This window comes from Epinephelus moara, chromosome 21, assembly GCF_006386435.1.
Source record: "Epinephelus moara isolate mb chromosome 21, YSFRI_EMoa_1.0, whole genome shotgun sequence".
Classification (NCBI taxonomy): domain Eukaryota; kingdom Metazoa; phylum Chordata; class Actinopteri; order Perciformes; family Serranidae; genus Epinephelus; species Epinephelus moara.
In genome coordinates, this window is record NC_065526.1 from 37266445 (window position 1) to 37292119 (window position 25675).

At 40.2% G+C, this 25675-nt stretch overlaps 1 protein-coding gene across 1 annotated transcript; it reads left to right on the forward strand.

Moving 5' to 3' along the window:
* The first annotated feature begins 4817 nt into the window (after window positions 1-4817).
* blvra (biliverdin reductase A) lies at window positions 4818-25675 on the forward strand. Its single transcript, XM_050074851.1, has 7 exons — window positions 4818-4958; window positions 9440-9559; window positions 11339-11458; window positions 12407-12504; window positions 16368-16475; window positions 19644-19812; window positions 24714-25675. Exons 2-7 carry the CDS (start codon window positions 9441-9443, stop codon window positions 24967-24969), a joined length of 870 nt encoding a protein of 289 aa, XP_049930808.1. The 5' UTR covers window positions 4818-4958; window position 9440; the 3' UTR covers window positions 24970-25675.

Sequence of the window (25675 nt, forward strand, 5' to 3'; positions counted from 1 at the left end):
CCCCAGTTTCACATTATCTATTGACAACTCTTCCATTTCTCCTTCCCCACAGGTCAAGAGTCTGGGTGTCATCCTCGACAGCACACTTTCTTACACTTCTCATATCAACCACATAACCCGGTCAGCTTACTTCCATCTCTGCAACATCAACCGCCTCCGCCCCTCTCTCACACCTCACACAGCTGCCATTCTGGTACACAGTCTTGTCACCTCCCGGCTTGACTACTGCAACTCCCTCCTGTTCGGTCTTCCACAAAAAACTCTCCATAAACTACAACTGTTACAGAATTCAGCAGCTCGTATCATCACAAGGACCCCATCCACTCACGACATCACACCCATCCTGCAGCAGCTCCACTGGCTCCCCATCACACACCGTATCCAATACAAGATTTTACTGCTCACCTTCAAGGCCATTCACAACCTCGCTCCTCCATACCTGTCTGACCTCCTCCACATTGCCACACCCGCACACACACTCAGATCCTCTTCCTCCATCCACCTCTCCGTTCCCCTGGCTACCATGGGGAGCAGAGCATTCAGCCGCTCTGCTCCCCAGCTCTGGAATTCACTCCCCCCCGACCTCCGCAACACCACACCTGTCAATCTGTTCAAATCCAAACTCAAAACACATCTTTTTTTTTTTGATAGGACAGTCAAGTGTGAAAGGGGGATAGAGAGAGGGAGTGACATGCAGCAAAGGGCCACAGGCTGGAGTTGAACCCAGGCCACTGCAGCAACAGCCTTGTACATGGGGCGCCTGCTCTACCACTAAGCCACCGACGCCCCACTCAAAATACATCTGTTCAGACTTGCCCATTCCATCTGATCAAATGCACTATGTTCTTACACTGTCTTACTGTCTTCCCCCCTATTTTAATGTATTTGTATGATGTTTTGTATGCTGTGTTTCTTGTTTGATGTATGCTTTTTTATCTTTGCTGTAAGGCGACCTTAAGTGGCTTGAAAGGCGCCCTAACAAATAAAATGCATTATTATTACTATAATGGGCCATTTACTAGACTCAAAGAAATGCAGCAGAGTAATTAAACCTTGTGGCTCTAAAAACTCCAGACTCAATGGGGGGAAAAAAAGAAAGGACTGTTTGTATCTACCTTATCTATAGCTCACAGTCCAGAGAACTCTGGGTGTGTCTCAAGCTGAGGCCAGTGCTCAACTGCCTATGGACCTCAACATGTTCATCTCCCGAGAATATTCTCAGAATGCTCTATTACTTGCTACTGTAATATGGACAGATGCTCGTTACTGAACCTAAATTAATGGTTTTAAATGTAGCTCTATTTACCATGTGATAATATCGCTGTGAAGGGCCTCCTTTTAGAAGCATTAATACTGCACACTTTGTACAGATTGTAACTTATACAAAACTGCATTAGTCTATGATGCAAATGGAAAAATATAGAAATGTTTGTTTATTTTTTGCAGTAAAATGGAATCTTTTTTATCTTGAAAATAATAAATGCTTTTTCTTTTTACTTCTTGAAAGACTTGGGACACACTTGCTCTTCTCTTGAGTAACAACAAAAGCTTAATGATGGTGAAAAAACAGGAGAAGAAGACACTTGTGTTGTAATTGGATGAATACAGTGTGAAAAGAGAATTCACACAGTTGTCTTGGATAGCTAGAAAGAGTAACTATATTTATATACAGGTAGGACGGCAGAGGAGATACTTATACACCAATGTTGCTGGGCTAGAAAGCCACAAAAAGGTCCACAGGCTGAGATCAATGCAAAAACAGTCTATTTATCTGTGCATGCTTTGTCATATTTTGCCTTTTTATTTTCTATCATTCTGTGTATAGCTGTGATTTTTTTGTACATTTTTGTTCTTATATTCTGCTATCATATATTGGTACCTGAGGATGTGAATAGTAATCGTATGACAGGTCATTGTGATTTGGTAGTCATGCTTCTGCTCCTCAGAGTTGATCTCATCTAATTAGTGGCACCAGCTGATAGATTTATCACACCTGGTAGGAATCTGTCTGTGTCTATATCTGTTCTGTGGAACACTCATATCAGTAGCACTGATAATAGTCAAGGACTGAAACATTTGCTGCGGTTTTTACTTGCTCTTTATCTCTTTATTTTTTGCACTTTAAATATTATATTATATTTATATTATTTAAAATTGTGCACAAATGCCTTAAATAAATAGACTATTTTTGCATAGATCTCAGCCTGTAGACCTTTTTGTGGCTTTTTGGCACAGTTATATTTGTGTGCAGGTATCTCCCCCACCATCCTTTTTTGTTTGTCTACTGTACTGATGCACCAAGACAAACCCCTTTGTTGTCTTAAGTAGGTGCAGTTTCACAGCCGCCCTCAGACTTTATATACAGGAAGAAACATTCTTTGTAGATTGAAAGCAGTTGACATTGCAAGAAAGTTTCAGAACAGTGATGTCAACTGATGTATCGCATCTTTGGTGAGCAAGGCCTCCGCTGAATGCCTGTAGGCATTAAAGCTTTCTGTCAAAATTATCATATGAAAACATGTCATAGTTACCGTACACTTATTGTGAATGGTACAAGGAAGATGAGCATTTTATATTAGTGTTGAACACTTTTTATTGTACAAACAGGATTTTATGACAGCTTTTACAGCATCCAGTACACGGAAAATGTTCAACTCAATTCACAATCACATTTTCTTTCCAGTCGCCTACAAGATAAAGCCAAAGCATTAGAATGGGTTGACTGTATGTACCAAGACACATTCAGAATCAGAGTCAGCTTGGCCAAGTGCTGTATATTCAAGTATACAAGCAATTTGATGAAGAAATATAGACTAATGTACATATTTCCAGATGTAGTCCATCGGCCTGGTAGGCTAATCAAATGCATGTATTTCACAGAATGTATTTTATACTGTTTATGATTCGTCAGTACAATAGGCCTCTATAATTTGGTTTAACAGGATTATTGCAGTGATAGCAAGTAAGAGGGTTGAATTGCTTCTTCTTTTAATTGAGTCTTCATTTGAAACATTACAAACAATGTGTCTCGCCCATGGCTTCATCTGGTTTGCTATACGATACAATGCACAGGTGCTTTTAACAAGGCTGCAGCTGCACTGAATCCAATCAGCAGCAGGGTGGATAATGTGCTGAATAGACTCCACATGTCATGCTTAGCACTTGAGAATACCACATATCATACAACCAATCAGACATATCGCATTAGGTACATTGCAAATTATTTCAAGGGAGTTACAATATGTAACTATAGTATTTCACAATAATATAAATTATCACCTCTCAGGCTTTACTGTGATATTTAACCAAATTCAGAATTATATTGTGAAATTAATGCAGTTAAATATAGTCATTTTACAGGAGCATACTGCTAAATTACAGAAATTGGAGTTTAATTGTGAGATTACAGTAAAATACAATAATTCTACGGGAGCATACGACTAAATCACAGTAATCCAATGAACATAAACTGTGAAGTTACAGTTAAATTCAGTAATTTACAGGAATGTACTGTTATATTAGTGATGTAATGGGCTTTAAGTGTGAGGTTACAGATAAAGTAAGTTTACAGGAGCATACTGCTAAATCACATTAATACGTGGGCAGAACTACAGTGACATCACTGTATACAGCTGTCATTTCACAATAATTTACTGTAAAAATGATACAGTAATTTACTGCGAAAGTAATGCGAGTAGTAGCCAGTAATTTACGTAAATGTACAGTCGAATATTTTACAGTGTACAAAGCCTATCACTATAGATAGTTGTAAATAACACATCATCTTTAAAATGAGAATTACCACAACAGATAATTATATATTCCTACATCAAGGGGAAGGTGAAGGAACGTAGTGAGGGGGGATGAGGGAGTGTCCTGCTTTCTTCTTCCTCAATATGGTCTGATTGTTTGTAAGCTGAAGAAACAATCATTAAATCAGTCATGGCATAAGAAGACAGAACAATCATCTAAAATCACAAATTAATGGGTACTATCAGAATGACTCTAGGGGAGTATTCAACTACATATCCGAAATAAACGGAGGGGACAAAAATATACCAAAAATATGCAAAAATGTAATTAATACAGAAAAATAGTCATAAAATATCTGGCCAGACAAAGATATAATTTAAAACAAGTTCTCAAGAATGACCATCAATTCACTTAAACAGAATCCCAGAGCACAAAATGCCTACCTAAAGAAGGGGAGGGAGGGTAGTGAGGAGGGAGTGTCCTGCCTTTTTTCTCCCTCATTCAGGTACAATCACCTGAAGTCAGCAAATACATGCAGATCATCATTATGACAAAGAAAGAGCTTAAATAGTGTCTAGTGTCTTTACTATCAATCTGATGTTTCCTGCCATGTACTAAGTTAGAAGGACTGACAGTGTTGTGCACGGGGCACGTGCTCTTGAATAATGATACTAATAATAAACCTTATTTATAAAGCGCTTTTCAAAACAAAGTTACAAAGTGCTTTACAACGTTGATCCCGGATTTAAAACGACGCAGGATTCAAGCAAATGAAATTAGACAATTTTAACAAATGCAAAAAATAAATAAATAATAATGATAAAATGAAGTGAAATAAAATAAAAATAATTAATTAAAAAAAAGAGGATTGGTGAACGGGGATTGTTGCATTCTTTTGGTAATGTCCATTAATAAATTATTAAATTGAAAACTGATTATGATATTCAGTGATAAGTAAAGATGGGTCTACAAAGACAGCTCCGCCCCTCTCCCAGCAGTACACCGGTGCCACCGCTGCGTCATAACAGGCGCGCCTTTACGCCTTGAGGCGGTGAGAGGTACTGACAGAGAAACACCGGGCCCTCCTCATTCATACACTGGTTAGACAAGCGTTCATGTTATGTCACCTCTAACGAGACACTTTACGCACAACAGTAATACCTAGATTTCTTCGTGTGGGTCACAGAGGAGCTCCAGAAAACCAGGTACGGCAACAGCAATAACGTTTTATCCTTTTGTGTCAGTGAGTATGGCACTGTGTCCTGCCATATGACGATGCACATGGCATCTACTCTGCATGATTTTAGGTTGCAAGTCACTGGAGCTGTCCCCATTCATATCAGCACGGAGTCCTAACGTTATCGTATTTTGCGTGGACTCTGCTGTCAGTTTTGTCTTTCTGATTAAAGTTTAACACATACGAGAAAGAGATGGGCACCAGTTGTGCGTGCTCCATCGCTTACATGTCATACCATCCACAATTTATCATCATTACTTAACAGGGTTACTTAACACTGAGGTGCAGTCAAGCTCCTACTTGCTCATGAAAAGCATTTTTAGTAGTGATGCACAATTATGTCGGCACATCATCGGTATCGGCCAATATTGGCTTTAACGTGAATGAAATCAGAATTGGTCAAGATGCTTTTTCTTACTTTGCATAATGAATGCTATTACATAGCCTACATTTAAAAGTATTGTCATGTCTCCATCTGCAGCTGGGCCATCGCGATAAAAGTATGCATGCATAATATGATGTTAATTCCACTATAGAAGAGACTTGATGATCACTAAAATTAGGTGGGGAAAAAGTGGATAGCCTATGTCCATATCGGCATATTGGATATCGGCAAAAAAAAAAACAATACCGTGCATCCCTAATTTTTAGTCTTTAACTCCTATTAGTAAATCCGTAATGTGGCATTTTCACACCTAAGCAGCACCATAACCGTCACAGTGTAGAAATATGGTTGTAGTGTTGGAGTTACTCACTGCCACACCCATACACATTGTGTAAGATGTTTCTTGTAGCTTTGTTTGTCATTCCTGAATGTAGAGCCTAGCAGTAATTGGTAGAAGTATGTTACACAAAAGTAGCGCAGAGCTAGAAGTTTTTCATAACTGCATGTCCTGTGTGAACCTGTCAACATGTGACCTGAAATGATTTAAAGTTTAACAGAAAGTTTTTTATTTATTTATTTATTTATTTGTGATACGGTAAAAAACAACACTTTTTGTACTTATTGGGGTCTAAAACTCTCCCTATCACTACTTCATATTCCAGAGCCATAGGTTTTAATAATAACTAGTACAAGATGTCAAGATGGCGCCTGTTCACTCCAATGGAGTTGCTCAGATATTTGATAAGGAAGGTCTTCTCTATTCTTATGATGAGTTTTTGTCAGAATATAATATGCCTGTACCACTGGGGTATTATGCAAAAGTCTTTGGTGCAATACCCTCTGGAGTCTGTATGCTGTTTTAGGGTGTTTTCACATTTAGTCCTTTTTAAATTAACCGAAACTCAGTCCCTTTAAAGTGGACCAAAAAGTGGACCAACAGAAAAGGGACCCAGTTCTTTTTGTGTTCACCTTGTCAGGTCATTTGAAAAAGGACTCTCCAGCTCTGATGGAGCCTCAGTCCTCTCTCTGTCCAGACTATAGCCTATAATATATTGATATAGTTTTGTTTTTAATCTGACATGGCACTGCAGTGTGGTTATGAAGCCCCTCGCTTTCAGATGTACTTAAAGTGGGGGAAAAACTTTGCGTTTCTGTGTGCTGTAGACTGTATCTGTTTGGTGTATTCTACATTTCACATCTGGAGACGTGCACTATCTTCCGTAGACCAAACTACTCCTCGTCCTGCGTTCTTGCAACAGGTCAGTGTGGTTTTGTCTGTTTTTTCAGGTGTCCCAGTGCAACAGCATGTGATCTAGAGGGCTAATACAGTGGCAAAGAGCAAAGCGAACCTGGACCGCTTTGTGTTCACAAGGCACAGGTTTAGCAAACCGCACCGTGGACTTTCGGTTCACTTCAGAGGGGTCTGAGTTTCTCTGTTCACATATGCGCAAAAAATTGCTGAGTAGCCGCTCTGAGTCTGCTTAGAGGGCTGAAAAGGATCAAGTGTGAAAACACTCTAAATGTCAACCAAGGGTTAATATCCAACAATTATCCTTGTTATCTCCATCAGACACACCAATAGGCAAAATTTGTTTTTCCAGTAATTCTAGTAATAACAACAGATTGACAAGGGCTCTGTTCCAAAGGGATGTTATTACTTTTCCATATGTGATCTCATACTGAAATAAATTTGTGGATTATATGGACTGGAAGAAAATCTGGCTTCTACCTAACTGATACATAATCACCAATAAAGTTGAAGAAATTTGTTTTAAACAAATTAATAAATTCCATCCTGCTAATGACCATGTTGAAAAAAAGATTTAAGAGAGACATTGATGTGAACTGTAGTTTCTGCTCTGAACGTACTGAAACTATTGTGCATTTATTTTGGCATTGCTCCTCTGTGTAGTACTTCTGGCTTAATATGTGTGATTTTATTTCTAAAAATCTTGATGAAGGTTTTGTCTTGCTTTGAAGGAATGTGTTGTTTGGTCTAATGGAACGTAACACACATTTAGAAAAAGACACACAATATAAATGATTAATCTTGTTCAAGCAATACATTCTTTCAGTTCAATGCACTCAAAAACAAAAAGCTGTCAAAACTGTAACTGCTTGTAAGATCTTAAATATGTTTATATAGATCTTTGTCCCCCCCAGCATAAAAACTTTGATGTGATGTGTAACTATCTGTTTTGTTGTTTTCTCTTTTCTTTATGATGTTGATATCTCTCTCTTTTGCACTGCTCACTATTCAGTGTAGAAAAGCAAGGGATGTCAGTGTGTATCTGTATTTAATTTGAAACACCCTTGTCTCTATGAAGGCTTTTGTCTTTTAAAATAAAGAGAGAGTTATTTAAAAAAAAAAAAAAAAAAAAGTGTTTAGCTTCCGGGTTTACTTCTGCAGTATGCAACCCACTGAATATGCACAGTAGTGTTTCTCCCACTGGCCCCGCCTGCAAGTTCCCACTTGGCCCATAGACTTTACATTGTGATGATGTCACAGATTTTCAAATAATTTTTCTAAGCTCAAAAAAAAGTTTTACAATTATAGAAATATTTTATAATCCAAAAAGTCATCATTCCCATTGTTTGCAGTTTGAGGTGTCCTGCCAGCAGTTTTACAGGTGTCTCTTTTTGTTTGTTTTTTTGTTTTGGTGCTATACCACCAAAAATTGCGGCAACACTGAGCGGCTTTACTGGGGTGTGTGCAGAGAAGTGTGGGGGAGGGGCAGGCCCTGAGTAATTGTGCTGGGCTTTGAAGCCAGTTTTACATTGCGGCTAACTTCCAGTTCACTCACTTAAATGGGGATAAAATACTTCAATTGTGCAGCTCTTCTAGACTTTGAAATGTTATCTGACTGAATGGATAAAATTCTGAAGGTAGTCTATGTAAGTCTATATAAGTCAATATAACTACAGCCTAAGTGTCTTGTATGCTTTCCCTGCGAGCCCACTGATGTGGAACATCTGGGTAATATTATACCTGGGAAGTCAAACTTTTTTGGCTTTATGCACCACTGAGCAACTTTCATAGCAATGAACAGAGCCCTGCCTCCAAAACTGTGGTAAGGGGCAGGCACTATGCCTATTAATAATACAATATGCATAATTCACATACTTTGCACAAAGGTGTCAAGATCTGGACCCGAATCCATCAACAACAAGACTAAGTACCCATATGAAGAAGAAATTTATTGTAGGGTAGGGATAAACCCCTTGAGATGCATCATCTCGTTTTCGGGGGGGTCCTAACAAACATTCAATAAATAAAGATTGATAGTAAATCACACACAAAATATACAGTATAACGGTTACATAACAAACAACAAACAATCTGATACCAAACAAAACAAACAAACAAACAAGCAACAACAACACAGATAACAAAAAAATATTATAGCCTTCATCTACCAAATAAATAAAATCAAAAATACATAATAGCAGCAAAACAAGGCAAAACAAAACAAAACAGTGAGAGTTTTAATGAAAACAAAAACAATTAGGTTTGAGATGAGAGAACAGAATTTTTTTAAATAAGGGAAATGATGACAAGGAACGAATAGTTACTGGTAAGTTATTCCACTCGGATGGTGCTCGGAACATGAAAGCTTTTTTGCCAACTTCCTTAGTTACAAAAGGAACTTGAAAAAGTAAATGATCAGAACTTCTTAACGAATAGTTTACATATACATTTTATATACATTTATTTTCAGCTGAAAAAAGTGGTTTGGGGTTTTAGATACTCATAAACGTATAAATTCAGTATGATTCCTGCCTAAGTACCAGATAATCTTTATTATCACCTCTTTCTGAGAGGGAAGCCTTTTCACTGCCTAAAAAATAGATGTAAAGATGAAATGGGATGATTCTATTCTAAGAAACAGGCAGGAATAGGAAGGAAGGGGGAATTCATGTCTGATGTTACTACAATGCTCTGCTATACTGGTCACAGTTCTCTGCTAGTTTTATCCTCATGATTTACCACTGGGACAGCTGTTGAGATAAAATTTACTTTTGATGTCATGGACACCCTGTGTCACCTCCTTTCTGTTTCTCAGTATGTTTGGAGCGGTGGTTGTCGGCATTGGCATAGCAGGTTGGGTGAGGATTAGAGACATGTTAGCTCCTCTACCTGGCAGTGCTGCAGAGAAACTCAGTGTCAGAGGATTCATATCCAGGTAACACACACATCCTCACCATTATGCACACATAACCATTAGAAATTATTGTTCTAGGCATAGGTAACATAGGACATGGGCTGAAGCAGCAAGGAATAGTGATGTTTTCACAGCACAGATAATGAATAAGGGCAATGAAACTTAACTTGGAAAGTTTTGTGCCCCAGCTCAAGTGAGCAGGACGTAACCGTGCTTCAAGGTTCTCAAAGGCAATTTCGCAGGAAGCAGACCAGACAAATAAAACCTTAGGACTAATTAGATTACTCATGGGAGCAGCAACAGTTGCAAAGTTTTTGCAGAAACTCCTACAGTATCTTGCCACACCAAGGAAACATGATGAAACACAGGGACAACAAAGTTAACAATGGGTGCAGTTACATGATGGCTTCTCATTCAGAATGAAATAAATCTGAATGAAATCATTTGGAATTAAAGTCTTTCCAGGTAGTTTACATGAGAAATATTCATTCCGAATGAGAGTTTACACAGGAGATCAGTTTAATCGCCTTTTAATCGCCTGTATTCGGGTCTGCGTAAGGTTTGGGGCAGGGAAGGTTTCTGATTGGATAGGGGGCGGGGCAGATGTTTCGTGTTTATGTTTACTGGAAGAAAACACTGTTGTCCTCGCTCCGGATAACAAGATACTTGACGACGCCGTTCTTAGTGCCTTTTTCGGGCTTGTTTTGCTTATATTCTTGAAGCAGCAGTACGACAACAACCTTGTTCTGCAAATGCTTCCTCTGTTGAGGAGGAGAAGGGAGGTAGAAGGTCGAAGAAGGGAGATAGAAGACCTTGCTTTGGCGAATGGAAACCGGTGAGTGCAACGAGTCCGACTGCTCTATCTCAGCCCATTGCTATGCGCGCTATATACGTCATCGTGTCAGAAGGGCAAGGAAATGAGCATGCACAGAAAGAGCGGAATGAACTTAAAGAGGAATGAGTGTATACAAGTGTGAGAAATTCTTTCATTCGGAATTAGAAACGGAATATTCCAGCCCTTTACATCGGATTGAATTTTCAATCGCATTGGCCATTTTCATTCTGAATTAGGTGTTTACAAGATCACTTTTAATAGGAATGAACTTTCATTCCGAATGAAAAGGGAATTAAACTGTCCATGTAAATGCACTCAATAGCTTCCACCTAAGCTCCAATGGGGCAGACTTTTCCACAGCCCACAAACTTGACCGAGTAGGCGACTGTAGTCTGCCCAAATTCACAGTTGGCAAAATTCAAGGTCAGGTAAGCAGCAGCTAACCTGTGGAACACATCAGTTAACTGGGACATATACTGGGACCAGCTAGAGCTGTAAATGACCACATCATCAAGATATGTTTCACAACAGCAAAGCCTTTCAACATTTTTTTTTTTTTTACCAGATGTTGACACTAAAGTCCTTCAAGAGAACACCATGACAAATTAGTGTGCTCAAAGCACTTTTACGCTACATGTTATATTCCCCCATTCACACACAATCTGTGTTTTCTTACCTTAACTTTTAGTGTCACTTAAAGTCCAGAGAAGAAGAGCAACTTTCTGCTAATTTGTTTACGTTCTATTCTTTCCTTTCAGAGATCGATAAATTTTTACGACATTGCCACCCAGTGAATATAATTGTCATTACCCACTTTAATCAATGAGGGCAATAAGGACAAACAGCAAAAAACAGTTTTTGCTAATACAGCACAATTCATACAGATACAGACACACTATCTGGCTTTTTCAGAATGGAGCTATCTCTTTGATCCTGATAATTCTGACAGATGTTTTTGTGGACAGGAGAAGCCTGGACAGACAGCAGGGAGTGAGTCAGATCTCAGTAGAAGAGGCTGTGAGCAGAGAAGACATTCAGGTGGCGTTCATCTGCACTGAGAATGTGTCGCATGAGGACAACATCAGGTAATGTGCAAGAGTCTAAAAGGCCTACACAAAATCAAAGAAGAAAAATGTATTAAGTGTCTCAGACTTGTGAAAGGCCAGTGGTCCTGGATTGCCATCTGTTTGAAAATGTCTCCTTGGTGTTCAGGTAGGCTAAGGTGTAGTGACCACTGAATACGATCATTCTCATAATCATCAATCCATTCAGTTGGTGCTTCTCAAAGTCAAGGATGCTTCCTTGGTAGGAAGGATCCTTCCGAGTCGAGTCCATCAGAGGCTAGGCAAAACTCCTTCCTAGCATTCAGTGAACTCACATTGGAATAGGCTAGTGAGTGCCCAGGTGTGCGTCTTTGAAGAGGCCCTGCCTTCAATTCCGGCAAATCATGCACAAAGAACTGTGTGTACTTCATGCACACTGAGGATAGACACATGCATCCTTGAAAATTCTCTGAAGACAGGACTTGGTCCTTGGTAATTTGATGACATAGCCTCCTTGAAATTAAGTCAATTAAGGATCTTTTCTTGACTTTGAGAAGCACTAAGTGAAACCTCATGCCATTTGGACGCATGCTTTCCTGGGAGCATGTTTTCCTGTCATTATATGTGTCATCCTGGCACTGAAAGTGCAAGGAACTAATTGTTGTTATAGAGATCATTTTTATTCTACTATGCCATCATAAAATTGAGGGGCTGAGGATGCTCAAAAACTCACGAAAATTGGCAACACACATCAGAACTCGGGAAAATGACAAAGTTCTGCAGTGATCGGGCTTGGGCAGGCCAGCGGGCTTCGTAGTGCCCCCAAACACACGCTAGAGAGTGTTTGGGGGCACGATGAAGTCTATGACAATCAAAAGGAACTTTTGATTGTCATAGGCTTCATCTTCAAGGGCATATGAAAAATTTTAAGTTCTGTTTTTTTTTTTTTTAACCAAATTTAATAGAGAAACCTCTGTCCTGTCTCATCAGAACTTTTCTGCAGGCAGGGAAACACGTCTGTGTCGAGTATCCCATGACCATGACCTACAAGGCTGCTGTGGAGCTCTGGGATTTAGCCCAGGAAAAAGGTGATAGCACTTTGTAACAATGTGTAAGTAGTAACAGGAGGGACATTATATCACTATCATGTATCAGGTGCTACATTTAGAGATGATGAGCGATAGAGAAAGAGTTAAGGGCCAAGGTGCAGTCTGAACAGATGAGTTTTCAGTCTGTGAGGGAAGATTTACAGAGCTTCTGATGCCCTTTGGAGCCAGAAAACAGATGTCGTTTATTTGAATGACAGGAAGGATGCCCTTGTAAAGAGGCAGGAGCAAGTCAGTTGGCAGGAGGAGAGCTTGTGGGCGGGTTAGGGTGTATGCTGTGGATGAGCCTGAGCTATTCACAGCAGGGTAGGTAAGTACCAGTCTTGAATTGGAGTTAAGCAGCCACCAGCAGTAGGGATGTCACGAAAACTGATGCGTGTCTTGATTTGGTACAAAGTTGATGCCAAAATTCCTAAAATGTAATGGTACTCTTGTTTTTTCTCCAGTACCCTAGGTACTATAGGTACTAGAGATACAATTCTTCTAGATATGATGGGGCAGCATGTACACCTACCAGTGTTGTAGTCATTAAATGCCATTAAATGCCAAGACCAGAAGAACAGCTTCCAGCACAGAGGGACAACGACAAACACACATGGGAGATGGCGACAAGTGCAGCTGCAGAAATAGCTCTGCCTCAACTCGTTGAAAAGAAAAGCTTTTTCCTGAGACCAGCATATTTTATTAGTAGTGTTCTGTCTTACACAAAGTGCACTCTACCTGGTACCATTGTGTATCCACCAAAACACTTTCCCTAAGGCTAGAGTGTTTTGTGTATTCTTTGCAATGTGAACGTTGCATATTTACATTATGTAAGAAACACCAGCAGTGTGATGGAGCGCTGAGTGTTTATTCTGCTTTGAGAGCTACATGTTTAGTGTTTTTTTTTTTTCTGGTTGCCAAGAGTTGAAAAATGTTCAACTTTGGGTAAAACACTGCACTCATTACTGTAAGTTAAACCCAACCATCCAGTCACAGTGGAGGAGGGGCGGGACAAATAGCCTAAGACCAACCCTAACGTCCAATGTGTACAAGTGCAGAACAGCAACAACAGTGGAGGTTAAATATGTAAATATACCTGGTGCTCCTTAAAGTCAAGGAAGGGTCCTTAAACGGCTGAATTTTAAGGAGGCCACAGCCTTGTTTACACAGAGATGCCGCTACAGAGCCGCTATGAAGTACCTTCTTTATGCCTCCTTTGCATTTTTGCACAGAACCAAACAACGGTGGCATTATGCTGCTCCACTGTGCGATTATGGACAGCATGCTGGCATCGCAGAATCAAAAGAGGTGTGCCCAGTGTGACATATAACATCCCCGTTGGCAGCGATTTATAAACAATAATAATAGCATCATTTACCGTCCCTGTTAAATGGCAGCTGATCTCGTCTTCTGGTCCTTGACCTCATTGTTTTCTCAACATTTTTGGCCGCTGCTCTTTACGTTACGTTAACTGCTGACATTTACTGTTTAAATGTTTTGCGGTGGGTCGCACACATAAGATGCCATCAAAACGTCACACCTATGCCACCCATGATCCCTTCCTGCTGGCTGTTCCATTTATACAAACATTGTTTTGGGCCTGTTACTACCTCCGTTCGTGGCTCAGAGGTGAGACAATTCTGTACCCTGATTCCGCGATTGTACCCTATATACAGAACGGCAAGGTGGCATAACAGCACGTTATTGAATAGGCAATGTAAAAGGGGCGTACTCCATCGAATCCCACCAAAAAACGGTTTCAGTGTCAAAGATCCTTTGAATTCTACCGAGGAGGGAGTCCTTCCTTCTGAGAATTTTGAAGGATGCATGTGTGTATCCTCAGTGGGGACAAAGTGGATATAAGAGCATGTATGACTTTCTCTGTGTTATTGTAGGACAGGAGTGACCTACATTTGGAGATATTCATCAGCTGGTAAAAACAAGACTAGACTATGTTCTTTACATGTTGCTCCAGGGTCAAATTACTGTCCAGAATAACACCCAGTTTTTGTTTTTTTTTACAACTGATGTTATGTTTAGAGTGATGGGGCTGATGGAAGGCTGAATTTGTTTTGAGACATGTTCAGGGGCATTGAAGAGATTTTTAGTACATCCAGCTTTTCATATCACATAGGCAATTATAAAGAGATGCTAATTTACTGGTGTCAGAGGGTTTAAAAGACAGGTAGAGCTGTGTGTCATCTGTGTAGCTATCTAAAGAGATGTTGTGATGACGTATTATCTGGCCCAGGGACAGCATGTTAAGGGTGAACAGAACAGGTCCCAAAACTGATCCTTGTGGTATTCTATGTTTTATCTGAGCAGTTCTTGAGGAATATTCCCCAACAGTGACAAAAAGCCTGCTGGTTATGTATGAAGAAAACCAGTGCAGTGCAGTTCCTGCAATACCTGCAGCCATCAGCAAGTAATTTGTGACTCTAAGGAGGGCAGTTTCTGTACTATGCACCTTGCGAAACCAGACTGAAATTTTTCAAATAGATTGTCATTGTTGAGTGTAAGTAATAGTTGCTCCAGTACTACCTTTTCTAGGATTTTAGATACAAAGTTGAGTTTGGACATAGGCCAGAAGTTTTTCAGATATGTGGGATCTAAACCGGGGCCCTTCAGCAGCAGTTCAACACAGGCAGTTTTGAAAAGATCAGGTACAACTTAGGAGGACAGAGAGCTTTTGATGGTGGTCAGCAGTGTTGGGCTGAGTGATTCTATTGTGTCTTTAAACAGTTTTGTTGGGATTATATCAAGAAGACACGATGAGGGATTCTTGAGTGGCACAGTTTTCGTAAGTTCCTGCAGTAATATTGGTCTGAAGCAATCCAAACTGTTAAAGGAGGGGCAGGGGAGGTCAACTGTAGAGATGGAGTGATAATAAGATCAATCTCATCCAAGAACAAGTTAAGAATTCGGCAGGAGAGGAAACGTCTGCAGTTGGAGGGGGGAGAGTTTACAAGCTTGTTGATGGCTCACACCTAGGCTCTTGCTAGCCTGTTCCAATGTGTGTTAACCGAATGCTAGGAAGGAGTCTTGTCTAGTGTCTGTAGGACCTGACTTGAAAGGACCCGTTCTACCAAGGAAGCATCCTTGACTTTGAGAAGCACCAGCTCTAGGCTGTGTATTAATATATGCTTCCTCCCCCACAAAATTTCATGAACCCACAGACTAGTATTTTGCATTTGGGGCGGATCATCAGAGATTAATAATAACGCTTAAATGAAATTTGATTTCAGTGCTTTTAATAACGGAGTGTATGTTTAACTACATTACATGTATGGTTTTGTTTTTGTTTTTGTTTTTAACGGTAGTATGGAATTGGGGTATTGAGAACTGTGGAATTTCACTGGTATTGGTATTGACTACTGAATTTCTGGTATTGTGACGTGCCTAAGTGGTGGCCAGTGAAGGGTGTGGAGTAACAGTGTAGTGTGGGAGAACTTGAGTAGGTTGAAGACAAGCCAGGCTGTTGCATTCTGGATGAGCTACAGAGGTCGGATGGCACATGCAGGCACACCGGACAGGGTACTTTCAATTAGACCATTCAGTGGTGGGGTTCAGTGCAGTAATTCAGAGGTAGCTCATCCCCTTTGTAGTGGAAGTCAATGAATTTGTTTCAGACACCATCATGAATGCGATTAATGTCATGTTATAGGGGTAATGAACATCTTCTGCTGTGAGGAAGAAGCCAGGGGTGAAGATTTTCCTGATTGCACTTCATAAATGGCTCATCCTCTGATCAGCACTTTGTCACCTTGGGTTCAGTGACATATTTGCAAAAACACAACTAACAGTTAGCACATCTCATTCTATCTCAGTAAACATTTGTGTGTGTGTGTGTGTGTGTGTGTCAGGAGTGATTCTCCATGAGGAACACATCGAGCTGCTGTCAGAAGAATACAAACAACTGAAGAGAGAGGTAGAGGGAAAAATCCTGCAGGAAGGTACTCTTCATTTTACTGGTAAGAGACAGGAGTGTGTGTCTCTGTGGTCACTTTGATACTTCTGAACTCTAACCAAAACTTTCAGCGCAATTGTTAAAATTGGCAATGAAAGTATGAATGAAAATGCTCTTTAATGTACACCAGTCTAATGTGGAAGTTGCACAAAGAATCTGCAAAAAGAACTGCATTTAATTGTTGGAACTCAAGCTAAACGTCAATAAAGAATAGGGATGGGTATTGTTCAGAATTTTTCAATATCAATACCGATACTGAAAGGATGCTTTTTTGATACCACTTTTATGAAATCGGTTTTAACAAGATGACATTACACATCACAGTGAAAAAAAATTAAGTTTTGTTTTTCATCTCCTTGATATTTTTACATAATATCAATAAATGCTACTTTTAATAGGCAGAAATCAAACTGGCTGTCTTCAGATTACCACAACTGCCTTGTCTCTGGAGCCACTGCTGCTCCAACAAAATATAAGAGTACAAAGGAACAAATTGTTACCAATACAGTGAATCAGTGTGAATTGATTTAACTAGCCATCTATAGCCATAAGCCATACCCGCATACAAATAATATCTAAGGTTACGTAGGTCCCAGCTTATAGGACTAAAATAGCGCGCAAGTTAACATTAACTTGACTTTGGTAAGCAAGCATGTACTGTGACAAGTTAGCCAGATTTTTTTGTTTTCTAAACATGAACGGTACCTGCTGAAGTCCCAGTCATAGCACTGCTGCCTTCATTAGTAGTTTCAGAGGAAGACTCAGGTGGAGGACATGTTGAAGGAGGAGGCCCTGTGGCAGGAGGACACAGAGAGGATAATCGTCTGGCACGGTCTTCTTCTTGCAGTTGAACATGGAGCAACTTTCTTAAGTTTATTCCATGTACTGTCAAGTGCTTCATTAGATTGCTTCAGCTACAACACTTGTTAATAATATTATAAACGGCCTTGATAATCACCAGCACTGTGCAGCTCTTTTCATCGATCTGTCTAAGGCATTCGATACGGTGGACCATAATATTTTATTAGGCAAACTATCATCCATTGGCCTAGACAGTCTCTCTATCAGCTGGTTCTCTGACTATCTTTCAGGTAGAACACAAGCGGTAGTTGCAGATGGTGCTAGATCCAGCTCTCTTTCTTTGGGCAAAGGTGTTCCACAAGGATCCATCCTGGGCCCACTTTTATTTACTCTTTATATTAATAACATTTTACTCCCCTCACCACTTTGTGTTGCTCATTTTTATGCGGACGACACAATTTTATACAGTTTTGGCCCCACTCTTAAATCAACCGTTGCAAGTCTGCAATCTGCTTTTAACTGTTTTCAATCGTCTCTTATTTCCCACAAGCTTGTCCTGAATCCCAGTAAAACTAAAGCTATGTGGTTCACAAGGTCGCAACTAAATGACTCCTGTCTCAGTATTCAAACCCTGTATGGTGAGTCAACTGAAACTGTTGAGTCTTATAAATACCTGGGCATTTGGTTGGACACCAAGCTTTCTTTTCAAACCCATGTGGAACACCTTTCAAAGAAATTAAGAGTAAGAATTGTTTTTTTATACAGAAATAAGTCATGTTTCACCTCACCCAGCAGGAAGACCATCGTACAATCCACAATAATGTCTGTTTTTGATTTTGGTGATGTCATATACATGCATGCCTCAGCTTCCACATTGAAACCTCTTAATGCAGTTTTTCACAGTGCCTTACGTTTTATCACTGGGGATCGGTATCTTACCCATCACTGCATTTTATGTGAAAAAGTGGGCTGGCCCTCTCTCGAAGTTCGCAGAGAACAGCACTGTCTTTTATTCATTTATAAAGCCTTGTGTGGAAAGATTCCCTTATATTTAACCTCACTTTTAAAACTTTGTACTTCTGGTTATAATACACGTTCACAGACACAGCTTAGACTTCACATCCCACGTATGAAATGTGAACTAGGAAAGACCGCCTTCAGTTTTTATGCCCCTGACAGATGGAATAGACTCCAGGAGTCACTCCAGGAGTCACTTAAATTAGATAATCTGGTTTCCATCGAGTCCTTCAAGGTGCTACTTGATGAGGTTTTACTTAGAGATCAGTCTTGCTCCTGTTATTTTTAGTCTTGTCTGTATCTACTATGTTATGTTTCTTCACTTTTACGTTGTAAAGACTGTATTTTTTTTGTATTCTGTACTCTCATGTTTATGTACCTTGTAATTTTGTAATTGTGTGTGTTATGTATTGCATGCAGGGCGTCCTTGAAAAAGAGAGCTCGCTCTCAGTGGACCTCCCTGTTGAAATAAAGGTTAAATGAAAAGATTTGTCGTGTTGTCAGTCTTGGCAGCAATTACCGACTCGCATTTATTGCTTTGTGCACTGTTGGGATTGAGCCTGGTGAAATGTAGCCGGGTCGCAAATAATGTAGTCATGCGACAGCCTCTCAATATACAACAAAACATACACATAGGTGTAACCCATGGCGTAACCTAGTGTTTTTTCTGGATACCTCGACACTGCCAATAACCAGCACTTTAAGGTATTGGCACATCATGCATGCTGCATGCTTATTGGCTCACTGACGTTGATGAGATTAACAACTTTAGTATCTGAATTTGGTACTGAATGACAAGACATTTTTTGATACTGGATGGTACTATCAAGACAGTTTGGTTGGTGCCTATAAAGTACTGAATTTCAGTACCCAGCTCTAATAAGGAAATGTAGAAATAATTAGGGGTGGGAATCACCAGAGGCACCATGATACGCTATTATCACGATACTTTAGTCATGATACAATACTATTGCAATTTTAAACGTGTTGCGATATGCTGAGTATTGTGATAAAATATATTAAACTGCAAATAATGTTCCCAAAGGAAAACTTTGTCAACATCTGTTTTATCTAATAAGATAAAGTTTTCAGTCTGTTCATCTCACCTCAGTCATTTTTTGCAGCAAAATGTATGTAGTGGGCTGAAAAATCAGCTGATTATATTATTCAGGTAGGCTACCTTAAATTATTAGATTTGTATTTGTAATATTAATGATCTGTATAATTAAAGAATCAAAACTGCACTTTGTGACGATACGATATTGCCGCACAAAAATATCGTGATACTTTGCTGTATCGTTTCCCCCCCCACCCCCACCCCTAGTAATAATGTGTGTATATTAATTCATTCAAGGTGGGCCTCTGAATCCTGGATTCGGTTCCCAGGTTTTCGGTGGCATTGCTCGCCTCACCTGGTTGGTCGAGTTGTTCGGTGAGCTGTCAGTAATCGCAGCAACCATGAAGGAAGACCCTGCTAACAACTACAGGAAGACAACTGCAAAGCTGCTAACTGCTGACAACAGGTGAGAGAGGATATTTCTGTCTGCATGTATGTCTCCCACAGTGATGGAATAAATGGTCGAAAAATTCAGTGAAAAGACTAAAACCAAAAATGTGTTAGTCTCTGGCCCTCAATACTTTCTGACTTCCCCACTCTGTCTGTGTGTCTCAGTCCATTGGTTTCCACTGGAGATGCAAATCTTTAAAAATGCTCACAAATATTCAGTTTAATTTTTTTCCCCTTAAACAGCTGGTAGTTTTTTAAGTCCCCCACAAACAAAAATGTGTTTTCCTGTTGTTTATGCCCTATAAAATGTTATAACGACAAGAGTTATGAGGAGTTAAAAAGTTTCTGTCTGCCCACATGGTAAGGTAAGATTCTCTTACAGAAGTGTTCTGATAATGTTACTTGGCTTACATAACAATGTGTCAAGCTTGTGACTGTTAATTAGCCTAATTAGGCAGAGTTGTTTTGATTTAGCTAACACTAGCCTGTGTTTCCCCCTCGCACAGCCACTATAAAATCTCCCCATATGCAATTAAATCGCTATCTCTACTTAAAGCAGCCAGTGTCCTGGATGAGCAAGGATTATAAACCCCCAGATATGGGTGTGCTGATCGACTGGCCACCAATGGTTTTGGGAGATATCCATTCTTAATAGTTTAAGGCCGATTTGTAACTCAGATAATGCTACATTGTGGACAACAAGTCTGTGCTGATATCAGCAGGAGGAGAACCAATTCACGGCAGTTGTAGGCAGGCTGTGGCTGGATCTAACTGCTGACAGAGGTTGCATTTAATCATATTATGATGCCTTTAAGGTCTCTTAAGTAAAAATGAGTATTGGGAGAAGGTAAATAATAATGTTCTCATGATGTGTTCAAATGTAATCTTGTAAAATGTATGATGGAGACATTTGTTGATGTTTTTACAGCAATATGAAAAAGATATTAAAGAGGGAATTATGATTTATTACATATATAGTAGAAAGGCTTTTGAAGCAGTTACTAAAAACTTTACTATATTGACCAAACAGCACTTGCAATAGCCTTAAAGAGCATAAACAACAGTAATTTTTACTTGCTACAGTATACTTTAATACAGTTTTGGACCCAGCTCTACACTTTCAGACTAATTTTTGCGTCAGTGCCTTCAACTGATGTCCCACTTACATTACTTTTGTAGCAGTAAGCTTACCTTAATTCTATGGTGTGATTTTCCCTATATCCACATGCTGAAATTGAGTGGAAATCAACATTTTAAAGCTGATAGTTAAAAAGAATTTCTTTGGGGCAGTGGCTGTGCATATTTCTCACAAGAGAAGTGTATTCACATTGCTCTATAGAAGGGAGTGATGTCTGTGCACTTCCCTAAAATCTGAGATTCAAAGGTACACCTGGGAAGCTTGATTACATATGCCACTAATACAAAAACCTGCTGTCGTATACGGAAGGCAAATATCGACAGGGGAACAGACTCGACTGTATACATGATGTCAACCATTGGTTTGTTGACTCTCATTTTAAAGCCTTGAGTGTGGCATTTTGACTGTCGCTCTTGCATATTTTAGGGTGACCATATTTTGATTTCCAAAAAAGAGGACACTCGGCCCGGCCACGACATAGCCTACTTAAATGATACTCGCAGTTTACTCAAAGATGCCTTATCATTTTTAATATATTTAAAATTTATATGTATGGATAGAAAAGTCAGTTATATTACAAAATAATATCTCTCAAAGACAGAAATTCAGATAGGCCCCTATAGATAGGGGACACATACACACACTAGAGTGTAGCGATCTGAGCCCGATGGCACCCGACGGGTCGGGCCGGGTTTGGTCAAAAATGTAGCTATAAATTGTATTCGGGCTCGGGTCGGATTCGGTCAGCTTTCAGTGAAAATGTAGTGTAAAAATAAATAAAATCCTATCGTCTGTCCTGTTTATTGCTTGGGCACTGTTATTTACGTGACAACACCTGAACATAACACACACACACACACATTGGCTGTTTGTTTCTCCCCTCGCTGGAAGTCTCGGACCTCCCGCCGCCAGCCTCCGCCTTGATTAAACGCTGAAAATAAAATAAAAGAGGGAGACAGGTTTTTCCTATTTTATCTTATTTTGTTTTATTTCTCCCTCTCCTCTCGCTGGAAGCGTCGGACCTCCCGCCGCCCGCTCCCGCCACCCGCTCCCGTCTCAAACACGGAGGTCTCCCACTCCGCAGCTGAGCACCCACGGTGCACGCCCGGCCTGTTAAATAGCCTGTAACCACTGTGTGACACAAACTCAGTGCTTTGATCATTAAATAATGTCGGGCTCGGTTCGGGTTCGGACAGAAATGTGCTGCCCGTGCCGCACTCTAACACACACACACACACAAACACACGGAAAACCAGACATTATCATCAGTTTATAAAAGACCCCCGGACGCCCCGGATGGGACGTGAAAAGTGGACATGTCCGGGCAAAAGAGGACGTTTGGTCAGCCTAGCATATTTAGAGTCAGAAGTGACCATATTTGGACAAGAGGGTGGCGCGAACTGTAATGCTAGCAGCTAGCTTGGTTAGCACAATTAATTTACAGCTATGGTTATCTGTCCAAATGCTAATACTAATTTTCACGGACAAAATATGGGCTTAAAAGTCTTAAAACAAAATGTACTTACCGGAAATACTGAATATCCGACTCCTTAGAGAATCTTATAGTTCAACCAAATACAGATTTTTCAGATGACCACACATTACAGTTAACTGTCATGAACTAAAACCACACTGAAATAGTGACAGCCACTGCTACACCTAATTTTGTGAATCTGGGGTTGCGCCATGGTACGATATCTAAGCAACGTTGCCATGGTAGTGACTTGTCAACGGACGGCACCCACCTGCCACTCAAAGTGGCCACACCCTCAGTAATGTGTAACTTTAAGCTTTAATAAAATGTAAACAGATGAGTTATATAAAAACTCACCCCTGTACAGTTGTCATGGATGTTTAAATTAGCTGTAGAGACTAAAACTGTTTTTGTACCAGGCTGTAAACATGTTTATTTCTGCTGTAAAGTTGAACATTTTAACATGGGGATATATATATATAATGGGGATTGACTCTGTTTTGGAGCCAGCCTCAAGTGGTCATTAGAGGAACTGCAGGTTCTCCCACAGCCGCGTTGGCCTCATTTTTCAGGACTGGAGGTTGTAACTTGGTCTACTCTTAGCAATGCTACGCAGCGGCGTAAGGAAATTAGAACGGGCTCCAGTGTACACTATTATGACTGGCCCTCGTGCATGCTATCGTGCACTTGTCTTGACGCAAATAGAGACTTGACATTGGACAACATCAGCATACATATTAACCAGAAATGACCATTACATAACTGACAAAATTATCAAAGAAAGTAAGAAATTAATCATTTAATTGAATAGTTTTAGTAGTTTATTTATAGATTTTTTAGTTTATGTAGAAAAAGCATATAATTTAAGCCCCGTTTCCACCGAGCAGTACGGTACGGTTCAGTTCAGTGAGCTTTTTTTCTGTTTCCGCTGCGAAAAGTTGTGGATGGTACCAATGGAACCGTTCCTAACGGTTACCATTTTTGGTACCCCTTCTGTTGGGGTACCTAGCACACACAAGGGTCTAGGTACTATGTCTGAAGGGTACTTTTGGTTCCAAAGGTACCATACCAAAAATGTTTGGTGGAAACAGGGCTTTAGTTTTAGATAGCTACTGGCTATTTAAAAAATGAAAATTAAAAAAATAGACCATGGTGTAAATGGGTTTGCCTTTTCGAGGACATATATAGCAAATAGCACCATTTTGAATTAGGAACATCCTTTTTTTAATCATTTCTCTATGAACACAGGTATATATTTAAGGTTGCAATCTGAATCACTTGCAAGGGCCCGCTCTCTCCACGGGCCCATCCACCCCACGGGCCCCAGTGCAACCGCACTGCTTACGGTGGTGGCCAGGGAAAAGGCCAGATCAGAATTTTCAAGATTTCTCAATAGGCCCGTTTCCACTGAAGAAGTTCCTGGTACTATTTGGGGGGCAGGAACTACTACAGGAACGTCCTCTTGCTCGGCTCTCTCAACCGCCGTGTCTCCACTGAGAGAGCGGAGTACGAGGAAGGTTCCTGTAAAGTTACGGGCTCTGGATGTGACGTAATCGTTGCGCGACCATTTTGACCGGGGCGACGTAGGGACGTTGTTAGCTGTTAGCCGATAGCGGTGTCTGTAATAACTCAGTAAATGGCCCGTGAAAAAAACATTTTTTCCAGCGGATGTCTTAGTTACAACATGATTGAGCTAACTGGAGTAGTTTCATGTCGTATCCGACAACGGGAGGCTTTTAACAGATGCTGTTGTGAGCTGTCCCTGTCAGCTGCAGCCACTACTGATGCTTTCCAGACATCGTGATTTCCCATAACTGAATAAATACCACACATAGCAACACAAAACTGCTTTGCTAGCTCAATCATGTTGTAACTAAGATATCCGCTGGAAAGAATATTTTTTTCACGGGCCATTTAGTGAGTTTTTTTTACATGGCGGCGGAAGCTATATGAACGAGCTAACCCTCGTCTGCTGAGTTTTAAAAATGCCGGCTATTTTGTAGCTTTCTGTTCACGTCACATCCCTCCTTGAGTATATCCAATCAGCACCAAGTAAACCCCAAGCCCCAGCCAGGAGTCTTTCGGGGCCGTTCTGAGTACCTACCCCGAGGCAGGGACTTGTTTAGCCCCTGTAAAAGTTCCGGAACTCTGTCCTTAGGGGGTGGTTCCTGCGGTGGAGACACGCACCAACGGCCCCGGCCCCGTAAAATTACCCCTTAGTTCCTGCGGTGGAAACGGGCCTAATAAGAGAGAAAGGGGTGAGGTTTTTTTTTTTCAAACATGAATTTCATCTGTGTTCTTCTAGACCTCTAACGTGGATTGAGGAGCGGGGACCGGGGCTCCCCAGGGCCAAGAACATCAACTTTCACTTTGACTCTGGCACTCTGACACAGATGCCTTCTGCACCCAGAGGGGCTGTGGGCCTCTTCATGCAGGACCTGATCTACTTCTCTGACAAGTTGGCAGGACAAGTGAGTCCAGAGGAGCTCCACAGAGAGAAAATCAGGATCCTACACTGCCTGCTGTTGGCAGAGAGGATACATCAACTCTGCCAAAGTTAAATGGGGACCCTCCAGTTTATGATAATTTTAAATCTTGATGAAATTGAAACATTAATTTATACTAATATTTCATCACCATGCCTTTAATTTTTTGTATTGTAGGTTGTAAAAACTAAGTATGAATAAGTATTATTTAGCAGTATTATTTCATCAGAGATTATTACAGTTTGAAAGCTGAGTCATTGAATTGAACACATTCTGACATGATCAGTTCATATCTAGATATGGGTGCTTTAAAGTAGAATATCATAATCACTGGAAATTTCGTATGGTGCAGAATCCAGCAAAGGTTGCACGTACTGTGTCATCTAGACTCCAGATCATTAAACATAAGGCAGCTGTTTGATCATGATGATTGTAAAAATCTGCACACATGACAATAGGAGGATCAACCAAATGATCCTGTGTGTGGGAGGGAAAAGGTTTCATATACAGCAGTCAACTTATTTGTGGTATATTTGTTTAACTGGTGGATAGCAGTATTGACTGTTTCACATGAAGCTTTGAATGTAAACTTGTTTAATAATAATGTTGCATTTAAAAAATTTAACATACAAAGCTGAGTGGATGAAATACCATTCATAACAATTGTTTTTGCTACTGCTAGTAGCCTACTGTTTGTTTCTGCATTACATCAATAAACTTATTAATATGATGTCAAGTTTTGGGCCTCAAGTTTTCACATGAGTAAAGTCATTGCAGCTAA